Source organism: Petromyzon marinus, chromosome 38 (genome assembly GCF_048934315.1).
Source record: "Petromyzon marinus isolate PM22_M1 ecotype Great Lakes invasive population chromosome 38, UKy_Petmar_22M1.pri1.0, whole genome shotgun sequence".
NCBI classification, from domain to species: domain Eukaryota; kingdom Metazoa; phylum Chordata; class Hyperoartia; order Petromyzontiformes; family Petromyzontidae; genus Petromyzon; species Petromyzon marinus.
Window position 1 is genome coordinate 9372953 of NC_133704.1, and position 21870 is coordinate 9394822.

The 21870-nt window shown below is 46.0% G+C and overlaps 1 protein-coding gene across 4 annotated transcripts in view; it reads left to right on the forward strand.

Moving 5' to 3' along the window:
• The first annotated feature begins 2541 nt into the window (after positions 1-2541).
• TYW1B (tRNA-yW synthesizing protein 1 homolog B) overlaps positions 2542-21870 on the forward strand; it is a 139253-nt gene continuing 119924 nt past the window's right edge. For 2 of the 4 annotated variants that reach the window (XM_076072639.1, XM_076072641.1), the window contains exons 1-7: positions 2550-2884; positions 5970-6100; positions 6681-6830; positions 13402-13503; positions 16143-16337; positions 19090-19332; positions 20541-20654. In XM_076072639.1, the coding sequence (XP_075928754.1) occupies positions 2791-2884; positions 5970-6100; positions 6681-6830; positions 13402-13503; positions 16143-16337; positions 19090-19332; positions 20541-20654 (1029 nt within the window). In that variant the 5' untranslated portion in view covers positions 2550-2790. Of the gene's footprint in view, positions 2885-5969; positions 6101-6680; positions 6831-13401; positions 13504-16142; positions 16338-19089; positions 19333-20540; positions 20655-21870 lie in introns of all 4 variants that reach the window. The other 2 variants (XM_076072642.1, XM_076072640.1) reach the window with 2 other exon arrangements.

Below are 21870 nucleotides of genomic sequence, written 5' to 3' on the forward strand. Positions count from 1 at the left end.
ACTCAGATAGCTGTCAACCCATACGGGTTATACGTATTCTTGTAAAGACACGTTGAATTTTCAGGTCCAGACGGCGTACAGCCGTTTCGATACGGGCAAATACATGTTTTTGTCTATATTTGTGTTTCTCCCTTGTAATGGGACTTTGTAGGATGAACGTTGAGATTTATAAGGGCACTGGGTGACTAATACGTTCTGAATTGGTCTGTACTAAGGTAGGGTACTGATATGGGGTTGACAGGCATGCACTCACAAAAAGGCTTCTTGAACAGCACAACAGGAATCCCACTGCTGTGCATGTCATGATGGCATCACCATTCTTGCACACATTTTGCACACAGCCTTGTGATGACTATCATAATCAAGTGCCAGGATTGTGGCATTCAAATTTAAGGAACAAAGCACAAGATGTTTTTTTTTCCTTCCAATGTCATGTTTATTGGAAATCATCAGCACAGTCACTATTCTAGTCCATCGCCTTTACCGCTCGGCCACGACTACCCACACTTGACGTGATGTCTTCATAATACACACACTCACAAAAGGGTTTCTTAAATAGCACAACAGGAATTATTTTTGCTGTCCATGTCATGATGGCATCACCATTCTTGCACACATTTTGCACACAGCCTTGCGATGACTATCATAATCATTGTGCCAGGATTGGGGCATTTTAATTTAAGGAACAAAGTACGTTTGTTTTCTTCCAGTTTCATGTTTATTGGAGATCACCAACACAGAGCAGAGTCACAATTGTCTACTGCTGATGTTTGTGCCTGAGGGACTCATATTGCCCATAGTATGTTGGAGTTAAATGTTCGCATTTATAGTTAAAATAATTTGCATGTGTAAAAGACAACGATAGGCAAAACGCCATCGGTGCCACATTATTTGGTGATGCTGCTGCTGTTGCGATGGCAGTGGTGCGCAGGCGAAATAAAATAAATTCAACGTATTCGTCAATAACACATACACCATAGAGTAAGCCACCGTAGTCTGCGATAATACGAGGGAGGAATCGTAAACATACACAAACTCTCTCCTAAAGTCATATCCTGGCCAGCAGATCTCGATATTGGCATTCAGCTACTGAACACATTGCTGTCACAACACGCCAAGAACAGAATAGGTCAGGCTTGGAACAAACACGAGTCGTGGCTGAGTGCTGGATAATATTTGGCCTGGTGAAGGCCAATAATAAATAGGGAGATGTGACTTAAAGCATAATACAGGGGTGGTCCAGATGGCTTGTGACCCCCAATTAATTAACCCGCCCTAAAAAAAAATCCTTTGCTTATTAATTTCTAAACTTAAAAAGATGACGTTTTCCGAGAATTAAATTAAGGGTGGAGTGGGTCAGAAGACATCTGGGATCCACCCTGTACATTTGTCACACTTCGCCAAAGTGCAGCGCAGGGTCGTGGACAGCAGAGGACGGTACAGACCAAACAAAATAAAATCCACGCTCCCCACCGTCCACGGCTCTCGTCCTCGCCTCCTTCGCCAAGCCCCAAGCCCCGCCAACCAACAAGCGAGACGACGAAGTTGACGGTTCAATGTTACGACCCGCACGGCGTGGCTTGGATGGCCCTCATCCAGCAGTGGATCGATAACGGCGCTGTTGTGCAACAGGCCCAGTTGGCCAGGGGATCAGCTGGCAGATAGATCAGCTGGCAGCGCACGTGTCGCTTGGATGTTTATAACTGCGGCAAGGAGAAATCCGATGAGCTATAAAGCTCCCTTTTTGTTTGTTTGTTACCGATGTCCAGTTAAGTGGCGCGGTGGGTAAGAACAAGCAAAATCTCGATTTTTTTTAAGCTTTCGTGACTACAGGAATCCATTCTCTTTGGTTCTTTCGGTAAAGTCACGTAGGTTAGAAAAATAATTATTGATCACGACGTTCCGATCGCCACACAAGCAATCGTCCTCAGGTGTTACTTTATCGAAAGAACCAAAGAATATACAAGCAAAACTAAACTATATATATTTTTATTTAAAGCTTTCGTGAATGCAGGGATTCATATTCTTGGTTCTTTCGGTAAAGTCACGTAGAAGGAAAACAAAATAAAAATATGAAACAATAAAATTCTCACGACGTTTCGACCGCAACACAAGCAATCATCATCAGGTGTGAAAACCACAGCAAGAAAATTTGAATCTTTTTTCAAATTTTCTTTATTCAAAATTTCTTGTTGTGGTTTTCACACCTGATGATGATTGCTTGTGTTGCAGTCGAAACGTCGTAATAATTTAATTGTTTCATATTTTTATTATTTTATTTTTTCCCTTCTACGTGACTTTATCGAAAGAACCAAGAATATATTGTTTTATCTTACCACGTAGAAGGGAAATAATAATACAAATAAAACAATACAATTCTCACGACGTTTCGGCCACAACGCAAGCAGCCGTCCTCAGGTGAAGAACAGAGCTGAGGATGGCTGCTCGCGTTGTGGCCGAAACGTCGTGAGAATGTTAGTTTTATTTTTTATTATTTTATTATTTCTCTTCTACGTTACTTCACCGAAAGAACCAAGAATATAAATCCATGCAGTCACGAAAGCTTTAAATCGAAATTTAATTCATAATCTGATACCCGAAAGAATCCACAACGCGAAAACGCGGAACCACACTGAGTGGCCGTCGCCGCTCGCCGTACCGCCGCGACTACGGGAAGACGGCAGGGGCAAAATCTCCGCGTTTGTAAACTCGCGATCCTGCACGAGAGGGAACCCCCATTGGGTTTGATGGTCTAAGTCTCTAAGACGACGGTGGTGGTGGTGGTTGGTCATGTTGATGGTGATGGCGGTGATGATGCGTAAGGAGAACGTGCGTCTCGCTGTTCTCGTCGCCTCCTTTCACGCCGCCAGAGGCCAAGGCCACGGTGCGTTCTGCACACGTGCACGACACATCTCGATCTGTTATTTTATTTTATTGTTATTTTATTTTTTACCTACGTGACTTTACCCAGTAGAACCAAAGAGTACATCTCGATCTGTTCCATGTCATCTCTTTCAAACCTCCAAAGCCCCACCCACCGCCGCCTCCTCATCCTCTAGCTACTCATCTCTCCTAATTGTACACCGACATCTCATCAGCAGCTCCACTTTCACGGTCTCCCATCGATCCGCATCATCTCCTGTGATTTGCGATGAACACCTCCGCACCGAACATCTCCACCTCCCTTCCCGACTGCACAATCTCCCCCCCCCCCCACCCCTCATGTCTCCTCGAGTGTTTGATTTCTTCCGAGGCTCCTTAACGTGCCATTGTCATCTGTGAAATCGACTTTTTCTCAGTCTTTTGCATCGACAAAACATGCAGCTCTGTTGTCTCCTGCATCTCCGTCAAATTCCCATCAAATGTCAACTACCTCGCCCGGTGTACAAGACGTCGTGGGTTCGAACCCTGACGCCTGCTGCTGTATATTGGGAATGTGGGAATAGGATTTACCCTTTCTGGCAATAAAACAGGAGGTGTTAAGATGTTAAAACACCAAACTGAAACATTTGGCAAGGAATCATGTCTGCATTAACCCACACATTGTTATTATTTTATTGTCATGATTTTTTCTATCTACGTGACTTTACCGAATGAATCATAGAATATGAATTCCTGCAGTGACGAAAGTTTTAAGTCCAAATTTAACCACATATGCTTGTGGTGAACATTAAAAAAATCATTCTCTGGTAGGAAATGATGCATTGTCATGGGACCTCCTTTGCCAGTGCCAAAATATAAGAATAGTTTTTCCCATTTTTATCTGGCAACAAAACAGGTGTTAAGGTGTTAAAACACCAAACTGAAACCTTTTGCAATGAATCATGTCTGCATTAACCACATATACTTGTGGTGAAAATGCAAACAAAAAACATGCTCTGACAGTATATGCATTGTCTTTGAAATTGATTGGTCCACACCAGAGACAACTTTCTTTAGAGCCTAGTCTCAGTGTGAGACCAGAGGACGCCAAAAGGCGAACAGCACAAAGACAATGCCACTATCAGAGTAATGAGGGCTCGGGGTGAGCATCTACATCATGGGACCTCCTTTGCCAGTGTCAAACTTTAAGAATAGGTTTTTCCCCTTTTTTCTGGCAACACAACAGGTGTTCAGATGTTAAAACACCAAACTGAAACTTTTTGCAAGGAATCATGTCTCAACACGTCTGCAGTAACCACAGATACTTGTGGTGAAAATACAAACACAAAACATGCTCTGACAGTATATGCATTGTCTTTGAAACTGATTGGTCCACAAAGTCAATGCATATACTGTCAGAGCATGTTTTTTTGTTTGTATTTTCACCACAAGTATTTGTGGTTAATGCAGACATGATTCCTTGCAAAAGGTTTCAGTTTGGTGTTTTAACATCTTAACACCACCTGTTTTGTTGCGAGAAAAAAGGGGAAAACCTATTCTCATTTTGGCACTGGCAAAGGAGGTCCCATGATGGAGCTGCTCACCCCGAGCCCTCATTACTCTGATAGCGGCATTGTCTTTGTGCTGTTCGCCTTTTGGTGTCCTCTGGTCTGACACCTTTTGAGACGAGGCTCGAAAGAAAGCTGCCTCTGGTTTGGTGACCAATTAATTTCAAAGACAATGCATATACTGTCAGAGCATGTTTTTTGTTTGCATTTTCACCACAAGTATCTGTGGTTAATGCAGACATGATTTCTTGCAAAAGGTTTCTGTATGGTGTTTTAACATCTTAACACCTGTTTTATTGCCAGAAAGGGTAAAACCTATTATTATATTTTGATATACTTACAAGGGGGGTCCCATGATGTACATTTGGAGCTTGCGTGTCTATATCTATCTCCCCGTGTTCACGTGGATTTTTCTCCGGGTCCTCCGGTTTTTCCCCTCCACATTTGGAAACATGCATTTAAAGTATTAGGCTGCTAAAAATTTCGGCAAGATAAGCCTTTGACATGCATTCCATCATAATTTCCACTGCCAGGCACTCATCACTATATGTCATTGGAACCGTAAGAATCAGTAATATCACCATTATGATCTTGCCTCCTTGGGCTGCTAAAAATGAGTCCACCTGCTCAGGCTGGTCAGAAGTGAAGTTGTCCTATTGTTCAGTCGTCTCGTCTCTGCCACAAGAATGTGGAATTTCCACAATTGCCCCCCCCCCCCTCTCGGAGCTGTCAATAGAATTGAGTACAGTGTTGCGCCATATTTCTGTGAGCCACTGGGTGGCAGTCGCGAGTGACTGCGCCATTGGCATCACTCCATTGTTTGACTTTCGGATTTAAATGTACACGTGTCAAAGTTACCATCAATGACTTCTCCTGCCGCATCTCTCCCTTTACCACAGATAGAGTGCATGTAAAGATCTATAAGTGTTCTGATACTTGCATTGTATTTGCACTGTTTGCCTTTTGTCTTTCTATTGTATAAAACTGGTAAGACAAGGCCATAAAAAGGGAAGTATCTGGTGTAGACAATCAGTTCAAAGACAATGCATATATTATCAGAGATATTTGCATGTTTTGCCACAAGCATGTGCGGTTAATGCAGACTTGATGTCTTGAAAAAGGTATCTATTTGGTGTTTGAACATCTTATCGCATCTTTTATTACTAGAAAGGTTAAAACCTATAATTTTTCATCATTTTGGATACTGGCAAAATGTCCCATAGATATGGTAGTCCTTTTTCTGCACATATGTAAACCCAGGTTTCCCTTTAAAGTGATACTCCTGGTCGTAATGGATTCTTACTTGATTATAATTAAGATAATACATTTGTCAAATAATTCCTTAAAATGGATTACATTTTACAACAATTTGAGATATCATCAGCCATGAGATATCTACTGATAGCTGAAGGCTACCCCGTCCCATCACCATCCCCCATGGATTCCGGATATCCTCATGGCAGATGGTGTTTCCTTGTAAACGTCGACGCGAGCTGGACATTGCTGGTTGTGTTTGGTGATGACCTGTGTTGCTTGTAGCTGCAGGAGGAGCAGGTGAGCTTTGGGACGGGCTGGCGCTGTGGCTGGGCTCTGAGAGGCACTTGCGCTTCTGCCTCTGCTCCGTGCTGCTCGCCACCCTGGTGCTGTGCGCCGTGGTGCGGCACGTACAGGTGCGCACTGGCACGCACACACACACACACGCGCGCACACGCGCACACGCGCACAGCCGTTACTCTTCAGTGCCCACACTGTGGGTGGGAACCTTTTCCCTACTGAGGGCTGAATATGACTTTTATCTTTGGTAGACAGCCGCACGTTGGTTGACACTAAACTTTGATCACACGAGGACTGTACGCTTTGGCTGCATGCTCAGAACTACTTGCAAGAGAATAAGTGACTGAGGTTGCTCAAATTAGAAACACAGTATCGCCAGGTTATAAATATTTCCCCCTTAAGATCCAATTAGTGCATCTAACTAAGGTGTTTTCACTACTCTTTGGTCCTTTTGGTAAAGTCACGTAGGTAGAAAAAATAATAGATCACGACGTTGCGATCGCAACACAAGCAGTCGTCATCAGGTGAGACAACTACAGCAAGAAAACTGCTGAAGTAGCAGTTTTCGTCGTGACCTATTATTATTTTTCTGTCTACGTGACTTTACCGAAAGAGCCAAAGAGTGTGTTTTCAGCAGCCTGATGCTGTTAGGTCTGAGGCAGCTGAGAGGCAGCGAGGTGCGATTTGTCTCTGCAGAGGAAGCCGCAGGACACCGGGCCTTCGCCTGGGGCCACCGTCTCACCGAAAGTGGCCGTCGTGGGGAACGGCCACATCGCCACGGGTGGTCCAGATCCCCACAGCGGGCCTGTCCACGTCTACTTTGGCTCTCAAACAGGCACAGCCAAGGTACTTGCAGGGGGGCCCCCCGACAGCGCTGTGGCCAGAATCACAAGGGGAGGTGGGGGGGGGGGCAGGGTTTGATGGAGCTCCGTCCGTAGCCCTGTCTCCCCTTGAGCTCGTCGCTGTGCTGGATTGGGGTGAGCTTGGGTAAAGCCGTGACCTTGTGGAAGCGGCATGCGCAGATTAAACGCGTCTGGCATGAAATGTGGCTCCTGCTTACGCTGTGCGTGTCTCGCGTTGATCGTCCCTGAAAGCTTGAGCTCCTCCTCGGAGATGGACTGACTGCGTGTTCCCGTGCTGATTGTGCCTGTCTCTGACGCATCGATTTACCCAGCTGGCTGAGAATTATTTGTGTGTGAAATGACCAAAGAGCGTGGGCCGCTGTAAGAGAGGAGATGAAAGATATTTTTCACTAAGTGAAGTAAACATGTTGGTGTCATAGCCCAAACCCAAACTTATCAATTATTCACAGCTGCAAAGTGTTAAAAAAAAAACTTTCTTCCCCAAAAACCTCGCTGAACCACGACTTTCAAGAGAATCCTGCTGGGGATGTTTTTGGCAAGTTACGTGTCCAGAATTTGCATGTGCGAGGAAACTGGCAATTCTGGAGAAAAACCTCTACCTATATATTTTGGAGAACAAAAAAAAAATAATGACATGTAGGTCATTATTATTTGCTGTACTGCCACCAGTGGGTACCCTGCTGTCCCAACAGATTGATGCCTCCGACATGAACACTGTATGGTCCAGCTCATGTGCAACACTGGCACTGTCACTACATAACTTTGGTTGTGTCCCTTGAAAAGGCATTAAAGCTAGTGGGTTCTCACGTGCTCAAAGAACACGTATTGACTGGGTGCGTTGTGGCAGGTGGCAGCTGCACCGATATACAGATGGATAGGGGTGAATACAGTCAGCCAGTCAGGCAGATGAATGGAAATTATGCAGCCGTCGCCTGCTCACGAAGTGTTACTCGCGGCACCAATTAGGTCCCGTATTGACAGCGTTTCGGAACGCACCCTAATTCTGGAGGAGATTAAGTATTGATGAATCCGTTACGGTGAGTCAAGGCGCATGCTCGCTGCCACGCTCGGTGTGCGTCGGACGAGGCAGTTGGTGGCGCCCACCGATTACGGCCTAGATTTGATTGGCGCTGGGAGGTGACACCTTCACTTCAGATTTAGTTTGAGATTGCGACCCTAGTGTGGGCACAGAGGTCTATTGAGGTGACTTCAGAAGTAGTTCTGTGATGCCAACATTCAGGGCTGTTTGTTTTGACACCGGGCTGACTTGCGAGTATTCAGAATATTCGAATCGTGCTCGTGGTGACATGACACCAATAGCACAGTTGGAATACAGTCGTAGAAGAGGCAAGGCGAATGCTGCGGTGGTGGTGCACGCCTGTAATCTAGCACTGTGGAAGCGAGGGTTGGTTGATCGCACTAACGTCAAGCTCGCTTCCCATGGACGTCGAGGAGGTGTGGGGAGTGTCCTCGTTTAAACTAAAGCAGGTGAGAGCCCGGGTGACACAAGGATGAAGTGTATCTACATATGTTAAACTTCTTTCGCACCGTATGCAGCCAAACGTGCTAATCACATGTGCGGGAAGTGGACCCATTGGTGTCTCCAAACAATTGCTCTAAATGAATCACTGCTTCTAGAAAATAGGAAAGGCTCGCGTTGTGCAGCTGTTAGCACGACAGCAATGATAGGGCTGCGTACAAATGTAGTGACAAGGGAATAGTTATATATATACTTTTTGAAAACTAAGCTTCTCTCGATAACGACACACGAACTTAGTTACAGCCACTCTGGGTATTGTCCATTGCTTACTGCTTGCTTGCGCACGCATATCGATCCATTGACGCTCTTGGCATGGGGCACTGTTGGCAAGCACAAATACAGGGCAGTGGGCTGGCGATTTGTCAAAACACGGAACCGTTGGCAATATAATGACTGCAAATAAAATATTGCTTCAAGAAAATAAATGGATCCGTGTTGAACGGCAGTGAATAACAACGCACACACGTTTACTCAAAAGTGGTAATGCAAGGATGTGAACCTATAATATATCAGGTGTTGGTTGGCTCATTATCCTGGCGAAGGTAGTTTCTCTCTGAGCCCTTTGGTCATGTAATGTGGTTAGACGTCTCCTTAGAGGTGCCGATGCTTTTACCAACTAACAAACAACGGCCTGTTTCACCACGTCAAACATTTTGGTTCATCCGCCAATTTGGCCATCTGGACCAATGCATTCCAGTAGCGTGTCTTTAAAGCGGACACATGGTGGACTGTTTTTTTTTTACTTTCTGAGTTCCCATCAGTAGATTGTGACTTGTGTAACACATTGTTCTGGGTCACTTTATGTCATCGGCAAGAGCCCTACACAAACACCGTTCTGGTTTACAGTTATTTGCGCCGCACCTGTAGCTGACAGCAGAGGCACACTTGGTTAGCAATTGTAGACGATGTTTATATTAAGTGTAGCGGAATTTCTATGCTGATGATATTGCTGGCCAGGGGATTCTGTAAACGACTTGACTGCTTCTGCATAGTACTGAGCAAATATTTTTTCGTCACAATGTTTAATATTTTTTTTACCAAGCACTCAATCATGCTGCATTTGCGATGTTGTGGCCATAGGCCGCTTTGAGCGTTGAATGCGCGAGCCATGGCACGACCCGTTGTTTGACCTCAGCTATTCGAGCGATCGTATTATTGATTCAATGAAGCTGTAGAACGCATATCTGCTCATGCACACATAAATCATGTTTTCTCATGACAAATACCTGTGATCCTGTAGTCAATTCTTGAACACAGAGACCGGGTTTGATTGCTGGCCACGGCTAACTGAGAACCAGTCCCCAGGTCTCCCTTACTTAGGTCGAATCAGCTTCAAATAAGTTTTCGGCATGGTCTGTAAACATCAGCACCGGGGAGTAAAACGGTGGCTGGTAGTGGCACTGCCAATCTACCCCATCATGTGCCATGCTGGCCTTCATAGACACAGTACAATACTTGCTAACAGCAATCACTCGAAGCAGTCTGTGTGACTGTGCGGGGGGATCTTTGTGCTTGTGCGCTGGGACGCCGTGCGTGAATTCCGTTTTTGTAAATGTGTTTTTATTTCAGTCCCTTCTTGTTCCTTCCGGCGTCTTGTCTCATTCATCTCGTCTCCGCTGGCTGTTCTTGTCATTTAATGCGACGTCTCGCCTTCTTCATCCTGGCCTCTAACCCGTGTGTTTTGTTTTTTGCCGTGTGGCGTTAAACCGTGGCTCGGCACTGAAGGCTCGCTAATTCATAGGCCCCAGCTGTTAGGATGGGGACACTGTCAGCTTTCGCACAACTTCGGTATGTCATACATGCGAAGTGTTGCCCGTTTGCATTTGTTGTTAATTCGTCAGGGTTGACACACAGTTGATATTATTAGGATAATATCATGAGCCTCTGAAATATGATATTTTTTTTAAGTGCTGCGGACGGGGTCCTTACACTGAAGTACAGGTGTTGCCGTTCCTTTGGTGTCTCATTCCGTTTGTACTTTCTGAAATGCGTTTGACATACGGTGCTCAATTGAGTCTCTATTTTTTTAAAATGCCCACTCGTTTGCAATCCATTGACTGTTTAACTTAAAGTCGTGTTTTCATGGGTGTGTTTTCTTATTTTGATATTGTAAGTTATGATTTATGTGTTTAAATTACTTTATTGTGCAATACACCTAGGTTTATGATAACCTTACATAACTTGTTTGCATGTATCAACTCTCCGTTTTTTACTTCTATGGCCATCGTGGCCGGGTCGACCTTGTGAAAAGTAGGCTCAAGTTCTTATTTGGGAAAATGAATTCCTGGACCTTATGATGTTATTGATTGGGGTTGTTTTGTTCAGTCCACTGCCGACAGATTAGTGTCACTGCAGCAACATTTTGCTTAATATGCTTCGACATTTTAGATTTTTTTTCTTGGAAAAATAAAACCACCAATACTTTTATAGGGTTTATTATTTATTTTCAAATACACTTGTCCCCTATTGAGTGGTTAAATCAGAAGGACAAAAAAAGAGCAGGAGGAGGGAAGTGTGATATTGCAGTGCTGTAATTTGGACACAAAGAGTGTCCCCTGGTATTTTAAATGCTTCAGCGACAATGCGCGAGCTGTGATTTGTGCTGGCAGTGGTGTCTGCGATGTTTACTGTGAATAGACTCAGCCTGCACTTTTATAAAAGCACAGAGCAGCAGGCATTTACAAGAGCAGCTTTCAGTCACAGGCAGCAAGATCAGTGCGCGTAGACACGTGCGCGCGTAGGCACATGAACCCACGTTTGCATAGCCATGTGAACGCATGCGTGCGTAGCCACGTGAACCAATCGGAACTGTGGCGAAGGACAGCAAAGTAAACGTTAATCTGAGAATATGCAGTGCGTGCTACCGGTTCGTTTAGTAACTAATTGCCGTGTTTTGTTTACACGAGAAACCTTATGAATTGGCCATGTCGGGTGGTGGTGGGTAAACGACACATTTATATTTACGCGATCTAACAATGGAAAATCTACCTTTACTGTAAACTCTAAATCCTGCTCTGCTTTTCCCCACGTCCATAAATTAGTTGTGGGGGGGGCGCCTTCCGCTCCATTGCGCGGTGCAGGCTTGTGCGGGACCCGCCGACCCTGACGAATCGCGGTGATCCGGTGCGTTGATGCGAGACGATGGCTGAGCGCTGCTGCCACTAGCACATGGCACTCGTCCGTTGCGAACGTGTCTCCGCCTTGACTCGGCACTGCGGCCCTATTGATTATTGTTATTATTATTATCCACGTGTCTTTGATTATTGTTATTATTATTATCCACGTGTCAATATTCGCGTCATTTGAAAAGTGTGCACCGAGCAAGCGACGTGTGGTTTTACGCTTTGCAGGTGCCCCGGGGCGTACAGACCGAGGATTCTGGGATTGGAGGGTGAAGATGTGTCTGGAAACTGGGCAGCACGTTACCCGTGGGAGTCGTGGTGCAATTATAAGAAGCACTGTGCTATGAGTTTTTGGTGCTTTTGCAGCGATGTAATTGGGAAAGATGGGTCCGGGTTAAACTTTCCCTCAGCGAGATAACGTGACCATGATTGTGATTAAACTCTTTCCCAGCTCCACAATCGACACGTTCCACACTGCCACGTTGGCCTCACACTCTATCGATGTTGTGCGGTTTGCATTTGGAGTATGCAAATACATTTGAATGAAAATGGAAATGTCAACTTTAACGTAATTCTAAAGCATCTTTTAAAATGTTAGCAAAACTAATCCAAGCAGAGAAACGTAGCCACAACCAAATCCATGGTGTACTGGGTCCCACAAGCGAGTGCAACGCAGATGCTTTGTGTCTCTCCAATTAACCCTTTCCCATTGCGAGACATCTGCATGTTGCAACGTGGGTCCCGTTTACCACTGAATCTCGGAACGCGTAAGCGGTTAGTGTAACATTTCTTTAGAGAGGCACAGCGCCGCTGTTTTTAAAGACGTACTCACCGTAGAGAACTGTAGAGACACGACCGCACTCTGCTATAGCTGGTGCCAAACTGTGCCTCACGCCCTCCCTCATGGCCGTGTGGGAGCCTCGGTACCGATAAAGTTTCTTTGATTTTTTTCTTCCTTTTCCGTTCCGTTGATGTTCGCGTACGTCATCGGAACGGAATCGGAAGGGTTAACAATCCCGCAGAAGCGGATGGGCTGCAAGAGCTCTTTAAGGCCTCTCTCGACAGGTTCAGCACGCATGCGACGCGTCTGGTCGCGGTCGTGTTTACAGTTGTTTATTGACATGCCTGCTGGAGTTGTATTTTGTGATAGAATTCCCCGTGAATAGCCTTCATGCTTCAATTCGCGCGTTCCCCCCCCCCCATACCGCCAACCATCCCAATGTTTGTCACTTGTCTGTGAAATAAAGTTATTTTTCGTCTGCGAAATTGCATTGGATAATAAAGCGTTGATGGATAGCGATGACGGTGTGGTGGAGATGTGGAGTGTAATTGTGCTGCGTGCCGATGGGGGTCGCACGTGCTTCTTGCTGCCATTTATTTGGCTGCCTGCCACGTGTAGGTGCCTCATCACTCCACCTGGCAGCTTGTCTAGACGGTCGGCTGGCTAGTCGGTTGACTGGCTGGCTGGCAAGGCTTGCCGGGGAAAGTCATCTGTGTCTGTTGTTTGCCAATATGTGTCTGTGTCTCTTGCTGCTGCCGCCGTTACAAGTGAGCTTTTTTTCAGCATTATTATGGTAATTGCAAGGTAGCTTTAAACATTGATTGTATTTAAACAGTTTGGAAGCGGATAGTGAATATGGTGGTGAGGAAAAGGCTGTTATGTGGGTTGACTTAATGAGTGTGGTTATAATGCCTGTGGTTTAATCGCTGTTGTTTAATAGCTGTGCCCCTTAATGACGGTGTCGTTCAATCGCGATGTGGTTTAGCAACTGTGCCGTTTGATGAGTGCGCGGTGTAATGACTTGCGGCTTGACGGCCCTGTGGTTTAAGGCGGTGTGGCCAAGCCCTTTTGTCTCTGCTCCCCCCCCGTGCCCTCTTGTCTGCGCACTCAGAGGCTCGCCAAGCTGTTGGCTGAGGAGCTCGGCTGCCTGGGATTTACGAGTTCCGTCAGCGACCTGCGGAGCTTTGACCCCGAGGACAGCCTGTTGGAGGAGGTGCCCCAACATCGCTCCCAATATATCCGCCCTCCATATTATCCGCATCTCCGAGTCAGAATTAATATATTTCATAACTCAGAGTAAGAATATTGATTTATACAGGACGAATCCGATGAGCTATGAAGCTCTTTTTCACAGGTGTCCGGTAGGGGGCGGTTATGAACGTTAAGACAACAAACAATACAAAAACAGAGTTCTGCTAAATTTCAAGAAAGGTAAACAAAATCACCCCAACACATGCAAATAAAACTAAACCATCCCCATTCTACCAGGCAAAGCCCACTGAGGTATTAACTTATTTTTCAAAAGCGAACTGGCCACAAATGACAGCGCAACAAAGTTGCTTATCATTTTGACATGTATAGCAGCAAAATAATTTTAAAAAAACTCAAGACATTACCTCCCTCCCCCCCCGAAGTGTTGTCCTGATTGCTTTATTGCCATCATGAGACGAACGGTCGATCTGGAACTCTTGCAGAGCAGGGTGACTTTCTGTGTTAGACCACGGCCCGCAGAAGTGTGTATCGCAGACTTATCTCTTGAGATCCCTTCACGTGACCCTCTGGCCCACACAATGGGGAGTGCAGCACTTTCCACACAATCATTTCCTCTTGGCTGCTATAGATTTCCACGCGGTAAGCTACTTCGTTGAGCTAATTGTGGCCTTGTTGCTTTTGAAAAAGAACTATATAGCTCAGTAGGCCTTATCTAGTTAAGTAAAAAAATAGTTTAAATAGTAACCCAGAAGTAGTACTTATCTGCGGTGATCTGGAAGCACTGAAGTCATCCTTCTATCCACATTTAACCTGTACTGATGAAAAAATAAAAAACAACATTATTGGTACGTCTTCAGGTCTTTAGGTCGGAAAACATAACGAATGCTCCCACAAGGTTATGCGGGAGGGTGTGTGGCACAGTTTGGCACCAGATGTCATAGAGTGTGCGGTCGTGTCGCTACAGTTTTCTGCGGTGAATGCTATGCTATGTCTTTAAAAACAATGGCGCTATGCCTCTCCAAATAGAATTAACACCAACTGCTTGCACATTCGTCTCAGAACGGAAAAGGGTTAGGAGTGACCTTGAAGAGGTAGCTATTTTCCAGAGTGAGCTGCACTGACTAAACACTCTCGTCACATCACAATGGATAAGAGGAGTGTCATTGTCATTTGAATCTCAGGAAATTCTTAAAAGAGCCAAACGAATGTATCCCTATGGATAATGTACTGATGTATCCATATAGATAAGGATTAGCTGGAGAAACGTCCTTTAGCAGTGTGCATGGCTGCCTTTTAAGTAATAACGACTTGATGAGATGGGAGTGGACGATAAGGAGCAAATGTCACTCAAAGCCACACTCGAAACTTTCTGCTTGTACAATATAGACTGGTAGATGGAACATGACATTTTTTATTCCTTTATTACGTTGTTAATGTTTTTTTGACATTTTTCCTGGACTTTTAATTGGGATTAATAATTAGTAATGTGTTTATGAATAATTAACAACACATTGAGATAAAGTGCTTCTTTGCATCGTTAATAATGCAGTTTTAATTGCCTGATTAGTCATCACTTAATAATGAATAATCTTACTCGTGTTTGAGTTAAGTTTGTTGGAATGTTGGACTTTACAAAAAAACAATAGTGCTTGGGATAAGGCAGCCCAAACTTGGCGACGTCTGCATTTCCCAAGTCATATCGATGATAACATTATTTACTACTTCTTAAACTACTACTTTTTTAAACAGGTAAGGCCCACTGAGCTATATAGATTTTTGTCAGAAGCGATCTGGCTATCACAAATCATAGCGCAACCAAGTAGCTTATCACGTCAAAATTGAAAGCAGCCAAATACTTTAAACGCATTATGATTCTAAATGTGGAGGGAAAAACCGGCGGTCCCGGATAAAAATCAATGCGACCACGGGGAGAACATGCAAGCTCCAAATATACAGGCATCAGGTTCGGGATCGAACCCACAACCTGCTGTATACCAGGCGAGGTCGTTATTATCTTGGCACCACAGCGCCCACTCTCGCCACCGCAGTGTCCACTTCTGTGACATTTGCTGTACGTCCTTCACAGCACGTCAATACCAGCACTGTGTGACAGATGACAACCTAGCTGGCTAATTTGGCTTGGGCCTAGTTTACCTCTCTGTGGCGATATGTTATCTCCCTCGCCTGGTATGCAGGAGGTCGTGGGTTCAATTCCAACCCTGACAAAAATACTTTCTGCAAAGCACTATTTTAATCAGTAAAATAGCTATTTCATTTGAATCTCCCCCCCCCACCCCCCACTAAGAGCTCAGCCCCCACTTTTAATTTCTATAATGAAGTAAAACAATGTTGGTGCAAGGTAGAGCGGAATGCATTATAGTGATAGGCAGATTGTGTGCTAGCCCATTCTATTCAGTTTCTAAGATTTGTTTAAAATGTACGTAACATTTGACTGCGTTGTAATCCGCCCTCTCCCTTACCTCCGACGATTCGCATGGTTGGCTGCCCACGGTGCGTACAAGGCCACGCTACCGAACCGATTTAGATGCCATTCAGCGCGACTGCGGATGTGTAAGTGTGATTGGCGGAGGAAGGGGAGATGGTTGAGGGGTGGTGCGTGCCCCCCGCTCGTGTGTGCAGGCCGCTGGCGGTGCCGTGTGCGTGTTCGTGGTGTCGACGTACAGTGGGGGGGCGCCCCCCGAACCCGCCGCCTGGTTCTGCAAGTGGCTCGAGGAGGCGGCGAGCGACTTCCGCTACGGCAAGACGCACCTGCGGGGAGTCCGCTACGCCGTGTTCGGCCTCGGAGACTCCGTCTACCAGGAGCACTACAACACGGTGAACACTGCTGCACCGCCACTGCTGCTCCCCCCCCTTCTCCAACACAGCACCGCTCGTGACCACTCGTGTACTCCTCCTGTTCACAACCGCTGATAATATTTTCAAGGTGAGATCTCCTGACTGCCCATTGATGCACTTCCGCTTACCTCATGGGTCAGGTTCGTTTGTACACTGGAGCTGCCTTGAAAAAATTCATACTGCACGGCAGAGAGCTGGCTCCCCCTCTTGTCTCTCCGAAAAATAATTCGCCCGTTTCCTGTCGCCGTTGACACGAAACACGAATGCCAGAGAACCGGACACAAAGTACTGGCCCTCGCATCTTTATGCTCCGCATGTCTCCCGCACGGCCAAGAGGTTTAATTTACATTTACACGGAAAGCTTATTGGGCGTTCTATCATTTTTTCTAATTATGGCATCTATCATGCTGCAACACAAGCTGTCTGCAAGGAGGTGCTGCTTAGACTCGGGCTGTTTTACTAATGTAGCCCAGGTGGTTCGTGTGGCTGAGACCCCCTGTGTAAACATGGCCCTGTGCTCTTTAAATATGTTTCGGGGGTCATTAAATGTTATCTGCCGCTTGTAAAAGTGCATGCTGTGGCGAGATCAAAACACGGTCGTTTACTGTGGGCTGATGTGGACATTTGGAACAAAGACGACGTTGCCTGTTGCCTCTGTATGGACCGGTAAATTAATGCGCTCTGTCTCTGCAGCACATATCTGGTTAAGTGAAACTGCAAGAGCCAACGGATTGAGTTTAATCAAAGCTAATCAGCCAATTGATGTCCAGCAAATTATTTGGCGATGCTGTGTTTGGCAGTTGCTGCACAAGCTTGATTAGCAAAAACTTATCACGTCAATTAGTAACGCTACTTCATTCATAGCAAATTTTTTTACGCACCAACAAAGAAGGGGCCACTGCCTGAATCGTTGCCCCGTAGATGTTTTTTGTTTACTTATAAGGCCACAGTTTTGTTGATGAATGTGTTGGAGTTTTTAATTACTATTGAAGTCTGTTTACCCATGTGCCGAGTAGGGCTTTCCTTTCTTCAATCTACTCCCCAATCACATAAAGCGGGCACATTTGTGTGATTGTGCGCTAGAGGATTTCACTTCTTGCAATGTTTTTTTCTATTATATATTTCTCCACAACTTCTTTGCCCACCATCCCCCCCCCCCCCCCCCCAACATTTTTCATCATTGCCAGCCTCTCTTGCTGCCGAAATATGAATTTATGATTTCGCCATGTAGCCGATGGAATCTTTCAAAGAGTAACTTGAACGCTTAGTCTCAATGTAAAACATTAACCGTTTGACTAGGACGTCGTAGGAGGATTTCTGAGCTCCGGTTGCAAATGTCGCAAAGCAGCAGCATGGCCCCTGACACAAGGCCTTGAGGCTCCGCGAGATTGTCCCGCTTGCGGGACTGACCCCTGGGCATGTAGCGGCGTATCGATTCAGCAACTGCATGCGTGTAATTGTGCGTGTGAGGATCGCGATTATTTTGCGTTTCATGCAAATTGTTTGCGACGTTACGTGCAGGTTACTGAAGCGGACAAGACTGGACATCGGAGACAACGCAAAACAATAACTATACAAATCACACAACAAAGGATGGATTCATGAATCCTAGATTTAAAGCTTTCGTGACTGCAAATTAAGCAACCATTGGAAAGATTTTGATTTAAAGCTTTTGTGACTGCAGTAATTCATATTCTTAGCTCTTTCGGTAAAGTCACGTTGAAGGGAAACAATAAAATAATAAAATATATATAAAACAATAAAAACATTTCTCACGACGTTTCGACCGTTTGTGTTATGGTCGAAACGTCGTGAGAATTTTTAAATTGTTTTATATATATTTTATTATTTTATTGTTTCCCTTCAACGTGACTTTACCGAAAGAGCTAAGTATATACATTGGAAAGATGTTCTGAATCAAACCAAACATTAAACTAATTTTCAATGGTACAGTATATTTTTTCAAGTAGTGGTATCCCAAACTTTCGCAGCTGCTTAAATTCCCTTTTCACACCATCAATATGTAAACTCCCCCCTCCCCTCCCCCCCTCGCCAACCTGCACATGTTCATCCCCTCTACACCGTTCATCATGCTAAGTCCGCCAATTAAATGCTATTTTTTCATGCTAATTCCTTTGTCAAGGCGCTCTGTTTCCACTCACACAGCTTAAAGGTCACGGTCTGAGCTTGGCTGTGTTCACTCCAGCGCTGTCCTCTAGACAGTCTGGTCCCTTCACCTGATGAAGGCCACTTGTGTTGTGGCCAAAACGTCGTGATTTTTGTTGTTTTATTTTTTACCTACGTGACTTTACTGAATAGAACCAAAGAGTATGGATTCATGAATCGTGACCCCGAATAATGACAGTTTACCAAATCGCTTTGGGAGAATGCCACTTGTTAGATGTCTGGTAAATAAGGTTATTTATGATACATTTATTTATATCGACGTCCATATAGTCATCATTTATGGAGATATGTCGTCGGCGCGTTTGCTGTGTCTGATAACGGGCGCTCAACACAGATCCGTTCACTTTCGTTCATCAGTGGTTTCCTTATTGGCACTGTTTTAGTACTCGTCAGATTGTTGAGTCCCTGTCCGGATGGTGGATCGCGAGAAGCCTTCCACGCCGTAGCTCTCGCGTCTCCGGTATCTCGAGGCTACCGAGCAATCGCCCCCCGTGGGTTTCCCTTCTCGACGTCGCTCACCGAATCCGGCGCACGGCCCCCGCAGGTCGGCAAGAACGTGGACAAGTGGCTGTGGCAGCTGGGGGCTCGGCGCGTGCTGCCTCGTGGCGACGGCGACTTCAACGTGGTGCTTAGCCGGCACGGCAGCGCCGACGCCGACTTCGAGGCGTGGAAGGGCCACCTCGTGTGCCGCCTGCGGGCCCTGGCAGATCCGGGCACCGCCGCGGGGGCTGGGGTCGGCGGTCAGCAGCGTCAGCGCTCGGACAGCGAGGGGTCCTGTCGCGACGAGGTGGGACGTTTTTTTTTTTTTTCTGGTTGGACTACCCGTCCCGCTCAGCCCGCTGGCTTGTCTACACTCGCCACGCCGCCCGTGGCGTGGCGGGTGTAGGCTTAGGCGGGGTTGAACCCGGTTAGGGATGGGTGACCATCAGTGCTTGCCATGCGTTATGGGTGTGAGGTTGCGGGGCTGCCGGCAAATGGCAGTGCTGAGCACCTCCCCCTTTGTAGGTGTGTGTGTTCTTCCCCGAGTACTTCATTCATGGGAATGGCCAAAGTTGGCAATGCAGGACCCTCCGAAATGAGTCTTGACCCTCGAGTGGCACTTTCCTGGGTAAGAGTTGGCATAGGTAGGCAGGGGCGAGTCCATTCAGGAACTTGAGTGCAAATTTGAAATTTACCGGCAAATGGGGAATCTGGGAGGTGTTGTGCAGATGGTGGTATGAAGTCCTGCAGAGTTGAGTTTGTGGGAAGAGGACAAGAGCTTAGGATCAGTGACAATCACAATGTTTCACACACTTTTCCAGTGTAATGTCAGTTTAGGAGGTGCATGCTCAACCTGCAGTTTTTTGCCGAGAGTGGACATTTTGGCAATGAGGAGTGCTTCTGTTTGGTAGCTGGAGGAAGATAGAACCAATCCAAATGAGAACACTTCCAAGGCAGGATGTGGTAGTGGGCAGCGAGGTTGGGTTCAGCGACACAGATGGTGTCTACCAAAACTCAGGGACATCTTCGCTGTCACCCAGTGTTGGTACGCAGCGACATGTAGGATGTGAAAGAAGGTGGTACGTGTCGTCAGCGCAGTAACCAACTTTTAATTGATACATCAAAGATTTTCTTACTCTCTCTTTGTCTTGCCACAGGAGTAGCTTTGCATGACAGTTGACCTGCCGCTGCCACCCGTGAGGAATTTCCAAAGTGCTTTGCTTTAAAGTGGATGCCAAAGACTCAGCGGAATCATTCGTAGAAGCAGGCCACTGCCTGCCAGCGTCACTCCTACACGTCAAAACATTGGGGTCTTTTGGGGCCATTCCCTTGCGTGAAATGAGGCGCACCAAGTGGAGGTTTCTTTGCCGCACAGTGTGCACTCGAGCACGCAGCTGGGATAAGATCAGGGATAAAAGGCGCAAATTGTAAGAGAGTGGCAATGTCGCCTTGGCTAAGGGGAGGCGGATGTCGAGGGAATGTGGTTTTGTGAGCGCCTCGCCGCGGCCCTTCCAGGCCTCCGAGGAGTTTGAGACAACGAGCGAGGAGGAAGGGGGGACCGCGGACGCTGCTGACCTCGTCGACGTGGAAGACCTCGGGAGAATTGTGACGGAGGCCAGGAGGTCCCAGGTGAGGCCGGTTTTATCGTGCGTCTTGGTCAGCTGCTGCCTGCAGACAAACTTCTCTCTTCCAATCGTTTTTTTTTGTACTTCCACTGGGACTCACTGACCCGATAATGTGCATTTTTTCTCTTTGAACCATACCTAATGTTTTTCAGTTATTTAATTCGCAATGTTATCCCTCTTGCGATCTCGTACTCGTCATGAAACAGGGTACTAATCCGGGTCTCTTCTGGTGAACGGGTTGAGACCATCAACTCACTGCACTTGAGCAGCCGGTTTAATCACAGGCGGCTGCCAGGATTTGAACCCAGGATCTCAGCGGTCCTGGCTCCAGTGTCTCTGACCCCCGAGCCCCAACCGGTCACCTCTTCAAAACCGGACCACATTTATACATTAATCTTCCTTATATAAAGTTCCTTTTAAAACATTACATACAAACAGCAGAGAAGAAGGGAATGGCTTGTATGCACTGAGCATCTTTCCGAACTCGTGCATGGCTTCCATGGGTCTGTGTGACAAGCCGCCTAGCACGCGGCAGGGAATGTTACCACCTACTGCACCGGCCCCCCTGTTGCACGCCGTCGTGAGAGCTGTGAGGCAGCGTGCTGCCCCACGTTAAAGTATGAAAAACTATATATATTCTTGGTTCTTTCGGCAAAGTCACGTTGAAGGGAAACAATAAAATAATAAAGTATATATCTTCTTGGTTCTTTCGGTACAGTCACGTAGAATGGAAGTATTACTTTGTTTCCATTCTACGTGACTTTACCAAAACAGGTCCCTGCAGGGTGGGCTGGTAGGAACATTGGAATTTTGTGCAATTTTATTTTTACACCCCAACAGCACGAGATTTAACTTCGTTAAAGTATTGAAAGGGGACGGACGGACGGACGGACGAACACATTAATCTATTGCAGGCTGGTACACTCAGTTTACAACTTCGTTCCTACCAGTAAAAACCAAGAAGATGAATCCCTGCTGCAACGTGACTTTACCGAAAGAAGCAAGAGTATGAATCACTGCAGTCACGAAAGCTTTAAATCAAAACTTTATATATGTATAGTATTTTTCCAGGTTAGGACCACTGAGCTATGTAGCTCTTTTTCAGAAGCGACCTGGCCACAAATGATAGCTCGACGAAATGGCTTATCACGTGGAAAATTTCTAGCAGCCAAATATTCTAAACGCTTATTGCTCTTCTTTCAGTATGTATGTCTAGTGAT